Consider the following 18,280-nt stretch of genomic DNA (forward strand, 5'->3'; position numbering starts at 1 on the left):
GGTGCAGTAGGTTGAGGGGAAACTAATTGTGCTTTCGGTCGAGGTGAAGATACCCCGAACAAACCCCTCAAATGATGGTTCTCCATAGTAACAAGTGACAATAAAATTGAGTACATGGTAATGATTTTTCCTTACCAATTTCCACTTACCAAGAGTGCTTCACTCCCTGGCAACGGCGCCAGAAAAGAGTTTTGATGAACCACAAGTGTAGGGGATCAATCATAGTCCTTTCGATAAGTAAGAGTGTCGAACCCAATGAGGAGTAGAAGGAAATGACAAGTGGTTTTCAGCAAGGTATTTTCTGCAAGCCCTAAAATAGTCGGTAACAAGTAGTTTGATAGCAATATAATTTGAAATGAGCAAGTAACGGTAATGGTAAATAAAGTGCAGCAAGGTAACCCAATCCTTTTGTGGCAAAGGGCAGGCCAAAACAACCTCTTATAATAAGCAAAGCGTTCTTGAGGGTACGCGGGAATTTCACCATATCACTTTCACCATGTTCGTTTGATTTGTGTTTGCTACTTTGATATTTTGATATGTGGGTGGACAAGTGCTTAGGGGTTGTTCTGTTTGAACAAATCTCCTACTTATGATTAACCCCCTTGCAAGAATCCGCAACTACGAGAAAAGTATTAAGATAAAATCTAACCATAGCATTAAACTTTTGGATCCAAATCGGTCTCTTACGAAGTAGTGCATAAACTAGGGTTTAAGCTTCTGTCACTCTAGAAACTCATCATCTAATAACTACTCCACAGTGCATCCCCTTAGGCCCAAATATGGTGAAGTACCATGTAGTCGACATTCACATGACACCACTAAGGGAATCACAACATACATATCATCAAAATATCAAACACATATCAAGTTCACATGATTACTTGCAACATGACTTCTCCCGTGACCTCAAGAACAAAAATAACTACTCATAAATGATAATCATGCTCAAGATCAGAGGGATATTAAATAGCATAATGGATCTGAACATATAATATCCCACCAAATTAACCATATAGTAATCAACACTACTAGTCACCCACAAGTACCAATCTGTTGTTCTGGTACAAAGATTGAACACAAGATATGAACTAGGGTTTGAGAAGAGATGGTGTTGTTGAAGATGTTGATGGAGATTGCCCGCCCAAAGATGAGAGGGTTGTTGGTGATGATGGTGATGATAATTTCCCCCTCCGGGAGGGAAGTTCCCCTGGCGGAATCGCTCCGCCAGAGGGCAAAAGTGCTCCTGCCCAAGTTCCGCCTCGAGATGGCGGCGCTTCATCCCGAAAGTCCCCCTCTAATTTTTCTAGGTCAAAATGACCTATATACCAAAAGATGGGCACCAGAGGTGGGCCGAGGAGGGCACAACCCACCAGGGCGCGCCTGGGGGCCCAGGCGCGCCCTGATGTCTTGTGCTCACCAGGGTGTCCCCCTCCGGTAGTTATTTGCTCTAGTATTTATTATATATTCCAAAAAAATTCTCCGTAAATTTTCAGCTCATTTGGAGATGTGTAGAATAGGTAACTTCGATGTAGCTTTTTCAGGCCCGGAATTCCAGCTGCCGGCGTTCTCCCTCTTTGTGTAAACCTTCCATATTATGAGAGAAAAGCCATTAGAATTGCTCCATAAAGCATTATTATGCATAAAAACATTATAAATAATAGTAGGAAAACATGATGCAAAATGGACGTATCACCCGTCGCCGAGCCGCACGGGCTTTGCCCAACGGTGAGGAGAGGCGGCGGCGGCGGGTGAGACACTGGCAGCGGCGGCTAGGGTTTGCTCCCGGCCGCCTACGGGAGCGACCAGGGAGCAAGACTTTGTCGAAGATATCCCTAAAAATAGCTCCCAAAGCAAGACTATATGATAGTTGAGTATGTGGAACTTCCTAAACAAAAGCTCTTACATAGACTCTTTCTGAAAATATGGTGAACTGCAATTGTTTCAATAACTGAGAACATAGTTTGTTGGTTTTGAAGAAAGTTTATGGTTCATACTTTAGCATTGTGGATGAATTGTTACTGATCATGAGAAGTTTTAAGATGATATGTTGCTATTATAATAAAGACCATCATGCTACCATGTCCGCATTTTGTTTTATCAACACCTCTCTATATATATCTGTGTGGTCATGATTATCGAGTTTGGTATTCGCTTAAGGGCAAGTGAGGTCTAAGCTTGGGGGAGTTGATACGTCCATTTTGCATCATGTTTTCCTATTGTTATTTATTATGTTTTGGATCATTATTTCACTTTATGATGCAATTCTAGTATATTTTCTCTGTTAATTCGCAAGGTTCGCATGAAAAGGGAGATTGCCGGCAGCTGGAATTCTATACTTGAAAAAGCTACACGAGGATTGATATTCTCCGCAGCTCCAAATGACCTGGAAATTTATGGATGATTATTTTGGAATTAATAAAAGATACTAAAGAAGAATCATCGGGAGGGGACCCACCAGTGAGCCACAACTTGTGGGTCCACCGGCAGGCCTCCGTGGCCCTCCTTCTATAGGATGCCATTTGCCCTAGAAAAAAAACAAAGAGAAGACTTTCGGGACAAAATGCCACCGTCTCGAGGCGGAACCTGGGCAGGAGCACTTTTGCTCTCTGGTGGAGCGATTCCGCCAGGGATACTTCCCTTTGGGAGGGGAAAATCAAAGACATCAACATCACCAACAATCCTCTCATCATGGGAGGACCAATCTTCATCAACATCTTCACCAACACCATCTCATATCAAACCCTAGCTCATCTCTTGTATTCACTCTTTGTTCCAAAACCTCAGATTTGTACATGTGGGTTGCTAGTAGTGTTGATTACATCTTGTAGTTGATGCTATAGTTGGTTTATTTGGTGGAAGATTATATGTCCAGATCCGTAAGCATATTCAATACACCTCTAATCTTGAACATGAATATGATTTGTGAGTAGTTACTTTTGTTCTTGAGGACATGGGAGAAGTCTTGTTATAAGTAATCGTGTGAAGTTGGTATTCGTCCGATATTTTGATGATATGTATGTTGTTCTTCCTTTAGTGGTGTCATGTGTACGTCGACTACATGACACTTCGCCATACTTGGGCCTAACGGAATGCATTGGGGAGTAATAAGTAGATGATGGGTTGTGAGAGTGACAGAAGCATAAACCATAGTTTATGTGTTATCCCGGTAATGGGCTGATTTGGATCCATATGTTTCATGTTATGGTTAGATTTATCTTAATTCTTCTTTTTGCAGTTTGTGGATGCTTGTGAGAGGGGGTGATCGTAAGAGGGTTGTTTGTTCAAGTAAGAACAACACCCTAGCATTGATCCACCCACATATCAAATTATCAAAGTAGCGAATGTGAATCAACTAAACATGATGAACATGACTAGACGAGAATTCCATGTGTCCTCGAGAATGCTTTGCTCACTATAAGAGAGCTTTCCTTCTTGTCCTGCTATAAAAAGGATTGGCCACCTTGCATCACCTTTGTTACTATTGTTACTTGCTACTTGTTACGAATTATCTTGCTACCAAACAACTTGTTACCATTACTTTCGGTACTTGCAGAGAATACCTTGCTAAAAACCGCTTGTCATTTCCTTCCGCTCCTCGTTGGGTTCGATACTCTTACTTATCAAAAGGAATACGATTGATCCCCTATACTTGTGGGTCATCACTGGACATGATGAAGGCCTATGACAGAGTTGAATGGCAATATTTGGAGGCGAGCTTAACAACACTAGGTTTCAGCATGGTCTTTGTCCGGTTGATCATGAAATGTGTATCTTTAATTCGCTTCTCAGTTCGAGTGAATGGAGAATTGCTTCCCTATTTCACACCCTCTCGTGAATTGAGGCAAGGTGATCCGATTTTGCCATATTTACTCTTGATATGTGCAGAAGGTTTCTCTTATCTACTCAAGTTTTATAATGACATGCATATTGATAAAGGTATATATACATGTTAGTTACAGGCCACCCGGGGTCGTAGATTTACTTTTTGTAGATGATAGTTTGATATTCATCATTGCAACAAACTAGAGTGCTGCAACACTGAATGCCATTTTGAGAATTTATGGAGAAGCTTCAGGGCAATGGGTCAACCGTGATAAGAGCTCAGTTTTCTTCAGTTTGAATACACCTACTCAGTTGAAGCATCAATTGAAATATGTCCTTAATATTGCCGATGAGGCACCCAACGAGCATTATCTTGGGATGCCCATGGCTGTTGGTCGCATTACAAGCGGTACTTTTGACCACATTCGGTGAGAAGGCCCGCGGTAAGATCCAGGGATGGTCTGAAAAACTTTTGGCATGTGTAAGACACAAAACTTTTTTGAAATCAGTGGTTCAGGCAATTCCCAGGTACTCGATGATTACTTTTCTTCTCACTAAGAATGTCTATAAGAGTCTAACTTCGCCAACGGCTAAATACTTTTGGAGCAGCTCTCTTGAAAAGAATGCGTTGCACTAGGTATTGTGGAAGAATCTAGCGACACCCAAGTGTAAGGGTGCATGGCATGGGTCTTCGAGAACCCCATCAATTCAATCTTGCGTTACTTGTGAAGCATAGATGGAGGTTTTAAACTAATCTGAATTCACTATGTGCAAGGGTTTTAAAGGGCCGCTACTTCGTCCCTACATGGATTTAATGCAACTGCCCTAAGTCCGCTTCTGCAACTTGGAGGGTGATTATTGCTGGCAGAGAAGCATAGAAGACGGGTTTGATAAAAAGGGAGAGGGATAGGACTTCCATCAATGCTTGGGCACACAAATGGATTTTCGGGATGATTGCCATGTCCCCTATGTTGAAGCCACTGAACACCACTGTTCAAACAATCTTGGATCTTATTGATCCAGACAATTGGTCATGGCGGTAAGAGCTAGTCCGATCAATGTTCATTACCCGGATGTAGAGGCAATCCTTAATATACCTATCAGACAAGGGGTGGGGATGATTTCTATGCTTGGGCCTTTGAGAGATCAGGAAACTACACTATTAAATCGGCGTACCATGCTCTAGTGACTCGGAACAGGCGTCATGCTCTAGAAGAAGGGTCATTTATCGGCACCTCAAGAGATGAACAACATATGTGGAATGCATTATGGAAACACAAAGTTATCCCAAAAGTCCGTGCATTTTGGTGGAGAGTACTACAATGGATCCTTCTTGATGAGTGCACTCTAAAACACCGTCATATCGCAAACATTGACAGATTCAAAGATTGCTTGGCAAGGAAGGAAGATCTAATGCACGCCCTCATCCATTGCTCTCATGCACGACGCTTCTAGGAAGAAGCTTGTGCATGGTTCGGCATTGGGCTCCCTCGTCTACACCCGAAGTCTTGGGCTTGGGATACCTTATGTGACTCACGCTTTGTGGAAGATGATTGAGCAAAGATAATTACCATTGTGTGGATGATCTGGCATTCTCGCAACCGCACTAAGCATGGAGAAGAAAGGAGAGACCCGACAACGTCTATCAGAGCTACTAAGGAGGCGCTCACCCTCCTTGAACTTCCCCGGAGTCTTCCCATTGTTTTGCATGGGCATGATGACGACCACCGGAATCGGGGCGGATCAAGATCACAAGGGACGGGGCACTCAACTTCGCCGATGGAAGGGGGTGCGGGTGGCGTAGCACGTTCCTCGTCGACACTTTTGGGAGCCTAGAGCAAACCATACGTGGGTAATTCACACCCAATGACTGTTGAAGCTTTGTCGATGCAAGAGGGAGTTCGTTTGGCGCAACTACGAGGTTAGTTGCATGTAATAATGGAGGTGGACTGCCTGAAGTTGGTGACACAAATCAATGATGACCCCTCTTAATAGCGTGAGTTTTTCTACTACTCAAATTGAACCAAAACGAAAACCTTCGAGTTGCCTGTAAACCACGCATTTGATCTTTTTGAATTGGGAGGTCACACGACTTCATAATAAACTTCATGGAACCAATATCCTGAGATAAACTTTAGCAAGCGATATTAGTTCATCTAGCCATACTATCATGATATCATCACACCAAAATATAATTAAATGCCACATGCACATCTGTGCAAAGCGTGCCTGCACTTTCAATGTGACCTAAAGCTGGCTTGACGGAACTCCCAGTTTCTTAGGCCCTATTTGTTTGAGCTTTTGCTTTGCTTTTACAGTTTTTTCACTTTGGCCAAAAATCCATAAAAGATCATAAATAGGCGCTTTTGAAGCTTCTATGGCTTTTGGAGCTTAAATAGGTCATCAAAAGCCAAAAAATCTCCGAAAGCACCTACTTAGAAACTTTTATGGCTTTTTGATCTAGAAAAACTGTAAAAACAGAAGCAAAAACCCAAACAAACAGGCCTTAGTGACCAGCCTTCTGTCTCACTGTCCGTGGAACACTTTTTTGAATAAAGCTCTCCTATGGCGGTTAGCAAGGCAATCCCTTCCCACCGAGGATGTCCGCGCTCACCGCAACATGTCGACCTCTAGCTCCTGTGCCTTTTGCGGCGCGAGGGATTCCTGGAGACACTCTGTCCTTGAGTGCTCAGTTGCAAGATGCGTATGGGCTCTGGAAGATGGTGAAACAGTGGACTGCATGATTGCAACGTCTGAACCAACTGCAAGACAGTGGCTTTTCACCCTCATGGCGTCCTTGGATCATAGCATTTTCGTCCGTGTGGCAGTCACTCTATGGACCATCTGGACAGCACAGCGAAAATATATACATGAGGGGATTACTCAGAGTCCGCAGGGCACTTCTCTATTTGTCAGCAGATTTTTGAAAGAGCTAGAGCTGATTAATACTACTCCCCAGCGCACTTTGCAGGTTGCCCCTCGGGCAAATGTGACAACACTTGCAAGACCCAAAGCGCCACCGGTGGGATACGTCAAGATCCATGTAGATGGTGCTGTTCTACGCAACCGGCGAGGTGCCGCGGCGGCTGTCTGCCGTGATCAGGCGGGTAACTATATGGGAAGTTCGGCACTTGTCGTTCCAGGGATAACGGATCCGCCCACGTTGGAAGCAATAGCGTGTCGTGAAGGCCTTGCTCTGGCGGAGGATCTTCTCGTCATGAATTTAATCATCGCTTCGGATTGCAAACGGGTTGTTGACGACATCAATCTTGGCAACCAGGGCACTTATGGTTCTGTGATCACAGAAATTAAATTTCATTTTTTGGATTTCACTTGTAATTTTGTTTTTGAAAGCCGCTCTTCGAATGGCGAAGCTCATAGTTTAGCTAAGCATGCACTTTCTTTCGGTGCGGGGCGTTACACTTGGTTGGTTAACCCCTACAATCCGATTCGTATCCCACTCCATGTGGATTATCATCAATAAAGCTTAGTTTTGCCCTAAAAAAAAGCTCTCTGAATTAAAAAAAAAAAACCTCAGCCGCATATTTCGGCCTTTGACTATCTTTCCTCTTTTCGTTCCCGCGCGGAAATCCCCGCCCAAGCTCCAAATCACACCCCCACCCCGCCCAAACTCCTCTTTTCGCATCCCAATCAGCCATAGCTGCATCAGAGTCGAGGCTCGAGTCTCTGCTGAATATCCGCGAACCATCCGAGCAAGTGGATCACCAGATGGGAAGACCACGGAAGACGAAGGCGAAGGCCGGCGGCGCCGAGGCCCCCTCCCCCGTCCTCTGCATCGGTACGCGGAACCCTACCCCCGACGCGGCGATTCCCCAACCAGGCGGTAGATTGTGCCTCACCCACAAGGCGAAACCACCCGTTTTGCAGGCAACTGCAAGGTGGAGATCCATGGGAGCGGCCTAAGGTGCGTGTCCACGGAGCAGAATCTCACCATTTCGGGGACCAGGGGCGCAAAGATCGTAATCGCTGGTATGGCGCGAGGAATACCGTGCTCCCCGTATTTTCTTTCTTCTGCTTTTGTCCTAGATGCTGTTCTTGATGCCACAGTTTCTTTCTCAATGATCCTTGTGCAGTCGATGGAGCCAGGAGTTCTTCGGATGGGACTGGTTAGTCTAACACTGTTGGAGGGGTGTGCGGGCCATTTTTCTTACGAGAGAAGAACAGCAGGGAAGTCCAATCAGTGGTGGCTCTGTTAATTGTTCTGATGTAGTATTTGTATTGTCTGTAGGTGAGGGTGCTGATTTCATCCTTCTGAACCCGAATGAGGCTGATAGCCTAAAAAAATCTTTGCTCCAGGTAACCTAACATTTATAACTTTTTTTACTTAGCTTTCTGTTGCATCAGGGACAAACAAGTGCTATCTTGTCTGAGTTTTACTTTCTGATACTGTAGAGTACTTGATTGTAGATTACACATTTTACAGCGATTTTCTCAGAACGCATAAATTGAAGGATTGCATGGATGCATATTGGCTATACACACTGGTACAGTTAGACATGAAGTTAACTTAAATATAGCTGTAGTAAAAATACTAGTTGAATTGTGATTACTGTGGCATTAGGTTTCTCAAAGCTAGAGCTCAGTTTTTAATTGGCTGATATAATACTGCAGGGATAATATTTAATGCCAAAGCATTAATGATTGTACCAAAAATATTGTGGTAACGTGTATTTTGCTCTTAATTGTTTAGGAAGTTCTGAGGCTTTATAAGAAGGAACTTCCAACTATGGACTATGCTGCTGACACTGGGAGAAAATCAGGATTTCTCGAAAAATGCATAATGAATGGGTAAAATTCTTCTTCTATTTAATTGATAGCACCGGCGAAATTCTTGCCGGAGTTTTTGCTTTGACATTTCTATTTTGTTTGTTTGTAAGAACACAGGGAGTAAATATTATTACTATGCTATTGTTCGGAAGGGTAGAAAAGAGTTAACATTATGGTTTCATGTTCGTTTCTTCCCCAGGAAGTACAAGACTCTAATTCTGAGGTCTAGTTCACTTGATGGGCCTGAAGAGGTAAGCATTAAGCATCATTAGTACCTTACCCACGCATCGCCCTATTTGACCACATAATGCATAAATACTACTCTAGATTCATTTATCTGCCCACTCGCTTTACGTTTCCAAGTAAATTACACAAATATTTGCTGATACAAAGTATGCCGAAATAAAAAGGATAGAGATGATTTGAAGACTTCTCTACATCACATAAGCATCCCCAAAAGGGAGCAGATGAGATTGCAGATATGTGTTCGATTTCACTGATGTACTATAGTGCTTAAATGATTTGAAGACTTGTACATCTACATAAGCACCCCCAGAAGGAAACTTATGGAATTTATATGTATAATGGAGTTGTCTTATTATTGCCCACCTGATAGTATTTGTAGTATTTTTATAGTTTGTTAATAGATTAATCAATCTGATTCATTTGCACCTATAAACCCACCATGACCAATGGTAAAGATAATTTTGTCAATGTGAATGAAAGTTGTGTATGTCATTTATCATCTCACTTATTTGCTTTTTCACCCAAACATAAAATCTCACTCCATCCTTTCTTTGCTTTGGTTCTCTCACCGCTTCTCAACCATCTGCCTCTGATTAGACTGCTTGAACGGTATATCTTGTCGATGGTTGCCACTTCGATGTTATTGTTAAGCTTCATGCACTAGCCAAGCGACTAAAAGTCCGAGCTAACAGAAAGGGCTAGGCAATCCACATATACACTTCAACAGTTTATGATACATGCAGCTTATGCGATCTTTACTGCGATGCTATGATACATGTAGCTTATGCAATCTTTGCGATGCTATGATACATGTAGCTTATGCGATCGCCACTGCGATGTTATAATTTAGCTATGCTTCTGGGGTAAGTTTTGTGAACTGGTGGCAGCAGGCCATTCACTCCCCCCCCCTAGCGGTCGCAAAGAAGGGCACTTTGGTGATTATGCTTGCGGCTTGGTGGATTTGGAAGCAGCACAATCCCGTCGCCTTCTATGGCATGCAGCCCAACATTGGTACCTGCTTGACACAATAAAGGCCTAGCCTGGTTTGGGCAAAAGCAGAGGTGGTGGGCTTTGTGGTGCTACTTCTGGTGGTGCCTAGCTCTTAGGGGTGCAGTGTTGTAAATAATTCTGGGTGTGGCCCTTTCTGGGCTTGTAAATAAGTCTTTATATCAACGCAATGAGGCACAACACTTCTATTTTCTCAAAAAAAATCTATAACTTATTTTTATATGGACACATTTTGTACACTTCTTATGTATAGTTATAGATAAGATTATCACTTAGATTATACATTTCTTTTACGGACTTCTAAATCTCAACAATTATAGCTAGGATCCACCATAACCAACCGCTAGATAGTGGCTCGTGATATTCACATATTATCAACTCACAGTTTTCTACATTCTCAACAGTTATACTACTTGGCCACCACACATGTTAGGCATATTTTACTAAACACATCAATTTGTGGGAGATTTGTAAAAAACTCTGTGATAATTGTAATTTTTGTGAGAGCACAGTTTATCAAATGTCAAATTTGAAATCACTATTACATCTAGCTTGCTGGATTAACTGAAACAGAAAACATATTTTTCTTAGTTGAAACAGAGATGCAACTTACCACGTTCAGGACCCAGATAGAACTGTAGAGCGAGAAAGCAAGAATAGGCTCATTGGCTTGCTAATTTCATCCATGATATCACCCCCCTGGTGCTAACGTAGATAGTTGATTTATTATTAAATCTCAAATTTATAACTAGGCCTCGTTAATATTGAATGGAGCATATATTTTTGTCTATGTGGATGAAGTTGATTGTTTTTCTATTATTTTAGTAATACATAGATTAGATTATCTCAGAAAATGTGTGTGACTAGTGAGCTCTGCTAGTGGCTAGTGAAAACAGATAAATAACCTCGAACAACTGTAAGTACAGTGAAGTTGACCTACTGTGAACTTCTCTATTTATTTATGTTAAAGTAGAACAACAATGTAAGAGCAGGTAATCTAGTATTCATGGATAATCGAAGGGTAATGTAGTATTTATGGATAACCGAAGTGTTACTCCTTGCTTTTTTACAACTGAACTACCATGCCAGGTTTGGTTTAAGTTAAAATCTTCTGTCACACAGATCATAGCTGCTGTATCATATCAGATAGTGCCAGCTGACACACAATATGCTGAAATACCCCTGGCAGCCGTGACATCGCCTTTTCAATGTGTGGTATGCCATTCATAAACCCTCTTAAACTTCAGAACTACCATCCCTTTTGCAAGATTCATTCCGATTTCATGTTATTAAAATTGAATACTTCTGCATGCCTTGTTGGTAATTTCTCCCTTACTGGTTATTTATACTACATACCATATATGGACTCTCATCATAAGTTCTTTATATCCTACAAAAAATCATATGGTATTTACAATTCATCTAATGTAACACACCTTACCCCTTATTTGACGGGAACACACCTTACCCTAGCTATCCTTGGATTATGAGGGAAGTAGTATATTACTAAAAGGTAGACAAGTCGCCTAAAAAAACTACTTCGTGGACTACAATTAGACCTCTTATGGCATGCAAAGCATTCAGTTATATCTGCTTGACATTCTCAGTCTAAATTAAAAAGTCAGTGCAAACTAATAATGAACACATTTCACTCATTTTATGTTTTCTTAGTAAATACCATTTCTGCACTCTAAAGTACACATGGTGAATGAAATGTACACAATAGTCTACTTTTTCTCTAAAAGGTTCATAATTAAGGTAGTTTTTTTAATATTATCCCAGGGTTTTGGTCATATGTTGTATAAGGAACTTAGCCAGCGTCTTCACAATGTTGGTGTTACCAATATATTCTGTTGGGCAGATAAGGTCTCTGAAGGATTTTGGCTTAAACAGGCAAGTGGAAATAGGAATTTGATATCTCTGTCTGTTTCAGTTTTCTTTTTGTATAATAAATATATCCTAATACAGAGCTTGGCAAATGCTAAATAGTTTGGTAATCTCGTGCTTGCATTGCTGGCAAGGGAAACATTCAGCAAATAGAAATGAAGAAAACATGCTTGACTTGTTATACGTTTGTATTTTGACATTCTGTAGTATCTGCACTCTTATGCTTCTAATAGGAGTTCTTATATAATTGTTCAATGCCATTAGCAACACTTATTAGCTACTCCCTCTGTAAACTAATATAAGAGCGTTTAGATCACTAAAATAGTAATCTAAACACTCTTATATTAGTTTACGGAGGGAGTACTTATAAGTATACCTGATCATGGGTGTCTGTGTCCCAGCTTGGTTTTTGGCCCGAAAGCCCAAGAGGAGTAGTTGATGGGAAAAGAATCACTATTTTATTCCGAAAGTGATTTAAATGATGTATTTTAGATCCACAAAGGTTAGCATTTACACGTGGTGGCAATTTTGGGTTGGGCTTTTTGAATCCCAGATCAAAAGTCTGCCAGGCTCAGGTTTTGAACAGGCCTACTTGTAAAGCAACCAGATGAATTTCAGTTCAGAGTAAATGAACTTCCTTTGGTCATTTAAGTCATTTTTCTGTTAGTGAGTTTTTTTTTACAAAATATCCTCCTATTTTGTATCCTATTTTAATAACATGGTTATCCAGTCAAGAATTGCAAGGTTATGCTAATGATATGACTGGTCTGTTCTACTGAGTGCATCACAGGGTTTTGTGTCTGTTGGAGAGGTGGATACTAAAGGTAAGATTCGCAGAATTCCAGTAAGGGCTGATATCAAGAGAGCATTATGCTTTCCAGGCAGTTCAACACTTATGGTTACACATATTAAGAAGGATTTGCCAACTGCGTCCAAAAAACCATGCTTTGCAGAATTGCAAACTTCTCAGCTCCATGCCGTGGTACCAGATAGTAAGTCTTCATGAAGTCATAATTATGTAAATTTTCTGGTTCAGATACCTTAGAGCTGCTAATTCCAGTAGAATTGGTCGTTACTTTATATCCAAGTTGGGCAATTAAGAACTCCATTTTTTATATAAATTAGGAGGAACCATGATACATAGTCTGGCCATACAGGAGCCATGATACACAGAATCTGGCCATAGAGAAGCGGCATGCCAATATATATCCAATGCAATAGTTCATTTATTTGCTCAAAGGAAATCTTTTATTGTGCAGATTGCAGTATGTTAATTTTGTGAATTAACAATGGAAGTTGTGCAAAGAGTGAAAAGCTGAAATTTTGAGCATATATTATGCTACAACTATTATTCATACATTGCAATAGTACTTGACAAGTCTGTAACTTATTGGTTTATCAAGTTTGATTTCATTCAAACCTTAGGAACAAGGACAATACACCTGGCTAAATCCTATAAGCATCGGTGCATATGCAGAAAATTCTGTGAAATGCCTAATACTGATCTTCTGCGATATTTTTTCAGGCATCTCTCCTGATGATATGAATACTGTCGTTCCCTCCTGTGAAAAGTTGTCTCCCCACACCACTGGATGCTACAAAGTCAGCAAGACTGCAAAAGTGGTAAGAAATGAAACTTCTGCTGGTAGTGAAGGATGCTCATTATCTGATCAACAACCAAAGAAACGGACATATGAATCCTCATCATCTTCACTGAAGTCAAAAAGAGTAAGATGCAGCGGTCACGCTGACCATACACAAGACATGAGGCAGAATGATATCTGTGACAAATCTCTGACCATAAATAGCACACCTTTGACTCCTAGTATGGTAGTCCACGTTGACAACAAAATATCAGGAGATGCTAAGGTCACTACCTGTTCCAATGGAAGGCCTTCAGTTATGCTCATGAATATTGCAGATGAAACAAAGAAGACGCGGCTTACAGAGGTAATTTCTACATAAACCTTACTTTTGAGGAAATGTGAGCGGCATTTCCAAAATAAAGCAATGTATGAGTATGTGCTTACTAAAGAAACTGTCACTGACGCACTGATGAAAACTGCAATCTATTTTTCTTTTAGAAAAAGTTCATACTCTGTTTTTGCACTAATTTAGTTATTTGTCTTGCTTCTAACTGTGTTGGATTTTAAATTATGGCGCAGGTAGTTGAAACGCTTGGGGGAGTTGTTACGTGCGAAGGAAGTTCATGCACACATGTCGTTACTGGAAAAGCTAGAAGGACTATGAACTTTTGTATTGCTTTGAGCTCTGGGTTAGTTTTCATCTACATTTTCCTTACACAACCCAGTTCATCACGTTTCAGACTATAATACAATTTCCATTCCATGTTTTACACTGAATTACATTTCACATATAGTTGTTGAAGCATAGTGCTCACCGTGGAGAAATAGTTTTCAGTTGACTGGGCCATATACTGATTGCAGGGCCTGGATAGTTTCTCCAAACTGGCTGAAACAGAGCTTCAAACAAGGGAAATTTGTAGGTGAGTCGAAACTTGAGATGGCTAGCTAACCAATTATTGCCATGTGTTTCTGTGCAGTGGAAGAAATTAAATGTGTGAGCAAAAGAAGCAACTTATGCTGTTTTCTTACCTTGCACTTTTCTGTTGTTTTGTAGGTGAAGCAGAACATGTTCTGGATGATGAAGAATATAAGATGAAGTACAAGTCTGAAATGAGAGATGCAGTTATGAGGGCTAAAGAGAGGCCTTGCTTGTTATTTTCTGGCTACACTTTCTGTTTGACCAAGCACATCGAACCGTCTCCTGGTGTCCTCTCTCCAGTTATCAAATCCTCTGGTGGCAAGGTAACTAAAGCTCATCCTGCCATGTGAAACTCATGTATGGTCAAACTTCTTGAACATGTAACAGATTTAGCAGAACTTATCCAATTACCATCTGACGAAACATTCTAGAACCTGGAGGCCCTATTTTTGTGAAATATTTAAGGGCATTCCAATTTCTACGCTCTATTATGTGAGGCATGAAGTTCTGCTGCAGCATCTTTAAATAACACATGTCACCATTGAAGTTCAAGTGCAAACTTATACCACTAGACATGTGGTTCTATTTATGGAAGATGTTTTAAAATGATTTTCTTACATACAGTTACAATTAAACTGCAAGTATTGACTAGATGACATTATTAGTAAGCTCTCGAGAATAAATTTGGTTCAAATTTCCAAATTTTGCATGAGTCTATTTGGAATGTTTTTGTTGTTAGTTCCTAAGAGAACATAATTACACAAGCTATTCTAAGCCTATTCACATCTATTTACTTCACAGATCATCAGTAAGCTTGATGACATAGATGAGCCCTCAAAGACAATCTTCTTGGCATGTGAAGAAGGCATGGAGCTTGCAATGGATGCATCAAAAAGAGGCATAAAGACATTCAGCAGTGAGTGGCTCATGACCTGTGTCATGAGGCAAGAGGTTGATCTTGATGCGCCCCCGTTTGCAGAATCTCTCTGACGTGCCTCAACTTTATAGTTTAGTGGCCGAACTTATACTCACTTTTGCTAAGTTATCTCCTTCGTTGGCTATTGTAAATCTGGTGTCTCAAAGCTTTAGGGCATTTGTGTACATATGCCCGTCATGTGGCTGCATGTAGAAACTATCAAACTGGTCAACTTTCTGCATTGTGGCCTTGCTTAGATTTATTTTGTTATCTGCTATGCAAAATTAGTCAGTGAATAAAGTACAACTTTATGTGAAAAAATAGATTATAATCTAACTACAAAACACACCAGATTTTGAGTGGCTAAATCGGTTGCTATGTTTAGCAAATAACTAATTGAAAAATGATGTTTTTTTAGATTGCAAGTAGGATATGGATCCATAGTCTGATCCTCCCATAGGATCGAACTAACATGTCAATATAAATTTGTACCACCACAACACTATTAAACTTCCATCACATGAAAGATCAATTGTGTGCTGCCCCAAGATTACTCTTAAGTAGTTTCAGTGTAACATTCCAAAAAAGAAAAATTATATTCACTTTATTCTCCTATCATGTAACAGGTTATGGGATTTTAAACATACACTACACATATTGACTCATATAACGATTACTTGAAGTAGCTATGAAAGTCTAAAAACCCAAACTGTGTGCGTTGCCATGAGGGCATACATATTCTAATGGTTCAACACCCGTGATGTCCAACATAAATCTTATACCCATAACATTCTAGATTTTGATAAGATTTGATTGATTTGCATATGGGTAGGAAAGACAAGAGATCAGCACGCGTTCCAGGGGGCCAAAAAATCTAGCGCCGCCAGCCTCCCTCGGCCATCCTCCTGCCGCCGGCGAGGTCCGCGGTGGCGGCGGGCTCGATGCCAAGGCGCTAGGGAGGGCGGATCTGCAGGGGGATCCCCTTGAGGCGGCAGGGGCATCTCTTGTGGTGCGCCCGTGGGCAGCAGGCAGGACGACGCTCCTAGCCTGTGCGGCGGTGGGCAGCGGTCCAGGACGGCGATGGGCTTCCCTTCGTGCATGGATGGTGGCAGCACTCCATGGATGAACCGGTGGATGGCTCTGCCTGAAGATGGGTCACGGCGGCCGCGGATCTGGCGTCCCGTCCAGATCCACCGCGGCGTGGTCTTGGTCGGCCGGCGATGCGTGGAGGGACCGGTGAGGCTATGGAGGATCTCTACCGGAGTACCAATAGCGGCATACGTCTTCATGGCGAGACTCCGCACGGTTCTAGCCAGGCACGAGATCAGGATGACACGGCTTCCGGTGAAAATCGCGCCGACTGCGGTCTTGGCGGACGATGGCGGCGTCTCTGACATCGTTTCCTTCTCGAGGCATCGTTGTTGCAGGTCACGTCAACCTGATCGGAAGGTTTCGGGGGAAACCCTAGATCTGGCTACCGGATCAGACGATGACGACGTTTCGATGTCGTTTCCCCTGTTTTGGACCAAGTGCTGGCTGGAGGGGACAAGAGGAGGAGCGGTGTTTCATCTTGCCCATTGATGACGGCGGATCTCGGTGGCGTGGCGCAGTAGAGACTCTGTCGGCGTTCTGGGAACGGGGGTCCCTAGACTTGCCTGCCTGCGGCCTGCGGCGTGGCTCAAGGGGGGGCCCAGCACGGCCCATCTTCATCAACACAGACCCAAGACCCTCGCGAGGGGCCAAGCCTCGCGGGGCGGACGACACGGAGCTTCCTCAGGCACGGCCTCATCAGGCTGGCTCGCGAGGAGGCGGAGAGATCAAGGCGGGGTACCTCACGAGGTGCCCGTGACGCAAGCCATGACGACCAAGGGCGTCAGGCGGGTGCCAGCCCGCGCAGTGTCCTCCTTTCCTCTTTGGTGCAAAGGGGGCAAGCGCAGCCGCGGAGTACCGAGGCATCAGGCAAAGGTTGCCATTTCGGTGCAACGAGACCAGGACCAGGAAGACTGCAAGACGGAGGTCATCGTGGAGCCGAGGACGGCGTCACCACCAAAGCTTTGTGCAGGCGAAGACTACTTTTGTCAGGGTAGCTAGTACTAGCTGTCCCCCTTTAAATTAGCCCGCCATTGTTGGCTCCCTTCCCGCTCGATATTTGGGAAGAGGACCAGGGCCTCTATAAATAGGACCAGCCACCCACAGAAGAGAGGGGTTCGGAGGGGTTAAGAGGAGAGGTTCGATAGGAGGTTGAATCGGAGAAAGACAATGAGAGAGAGAAGGGTGGCTGAACTTCTCCCAGCAGTTCATCGCCCCAGCCAAGAACAGACCCTCGCGAGGCTGTTCTTCCTTGTATCATTCATCATCATCAGCCCAAGAGGCAATCCACCACGCCACAAACTGGAGTAGGGTATTACACCACAACGGTGGCCCGAACCAGTATAAACCCCGTGTCTCTTGTGTTGTTTTTTCCATAGCTTAGATCTTAGCGAGACGGAGGGGTGCGGGTAGGTAGGAAGCGAGATCTCCGCGCGCACCCCAGTGTTTGAACCTCAAGGGTCTGCCGGAACCCGAAATCCGACATTTGGCGCGCCAGGTAGGGGTGCGCCGGAATTCACCTTCTACCGCTTCATGCCCCGTCCCGTCGTCATCATCATGTCCGGCGACCAGGCGGGCAACCCAGATCCATGGGCGGCGTGGCCCGCCCGCACAGAACCGCTCGCCTCGGGCGACCCCGTGCCCCAGGCAGCTCGCGGTCCACAGGGCGCTGCGGGCCGCGGGCGACGCGGACAGGCTTCGACAGCTCCCACACCACGGCAGGCGCGGTCGGCAGCAAGGGCCTCTGTAGGATCTAGAAGTAGATGTGTCTAGAGGGGGGGTGATTAGTGTTGGAAATATGCCCTAGAGGCAATAATAAAAGTATTATTATTATATTTCCTTGTTCATGATAATTGTCTTTTATTCATGCTATAACTGTATTATCCGGAAATCGTAATACACGTGTGAATACATAGACCACAATATGTCCCTAGTGAGCCTCTAGTTGACTAGCTCGTTGTGATCAACAGATAGTCATGGTTTCCTGGCTATGGACATTGGATGTCGTTGATAACGGGA

General features: G+C 43.0%; 1 protein-coding gene across 1 annotated transcript; it reads left to right on the forward strand.

The window, feature by feature from the left end:
* The first annotated feature begins 7,405 nt into the window (after window positions 1-7,405).
* On the forward strand, window positions 7,406-15,449 carry LOC123053469 (uncharacterized). Its single transcript, XM_044476949.1, has 14 exons — window positions 7,406-7,621; window positions 7,711-7,812; window positions 7,917-7,949; window positions 8,072-8,139; window positions 8,534-8,631; window positions 8,810-8,861; window positions 10,987-11,079; window positions 11,647-11,757; window positions 12,542-12,743; window positions 13,277-13,701; window positions 13,917-14,026; window positions 14,199-14,257; window positions 14,392-14,579; window positions 15,058-15,449. The coding sequence occupies exons 1-14, from the start codon at window positions 7,552-7,554 to the stop codon at window positions 15,244-15,246; spliced, it is 1,800 nt and encodes a 599-aa protein (XP_044332884.1). The 5' UTR covers window positions 7,406-7,551; the 3' UTR covers window positions 15,247-15,449.
* The last annotated feature ends 2,831 nt before the right edge of the window (window positions 15,450-18,280 follow it).

Source organism: Triticum aestivum, chromosome 1A (assembly GCF_018294505.1).
Source record: "Triticum aestivum cultivar Chinese Spring chromosome 1A, IWGSC CS RefSeq v2.1, whole genome shotgun sequence".
NCBI lineage: Eukaryota > Viridiplantae > Streptophyta > Magnoliopsida > Poales > Poaceae > Triticum > Triticum aestivum.

What these genes read in the sequence shown, in the direction of transcription:
- LOC123053469 (XM_044476949.1), top strand. Translation starts at nt 7,552, where the DNA reads ATGGGAAGACCACGGAAGACGAAGGCGAAGGCCGGCGGCGCCGAGGCC. An exon ending in GAAAAATGCATAATGAATGG is followed by an intron (nt 8,632 to 8,809) that starts GTAAAATTCTTC and finishes TTTCTTCCCCAG; the next exon opens with GAAGTACAAGACTCTAATTC. An exon ending in AGAAGACGCGGCTTACAGAG is followed by an intron (nt 13,702 to 13,916) that starts GTAATTTCTACA and finishes ATTATGGCGCAG; the next exon opens with GTAGTTGAAACGCTTGGGGG.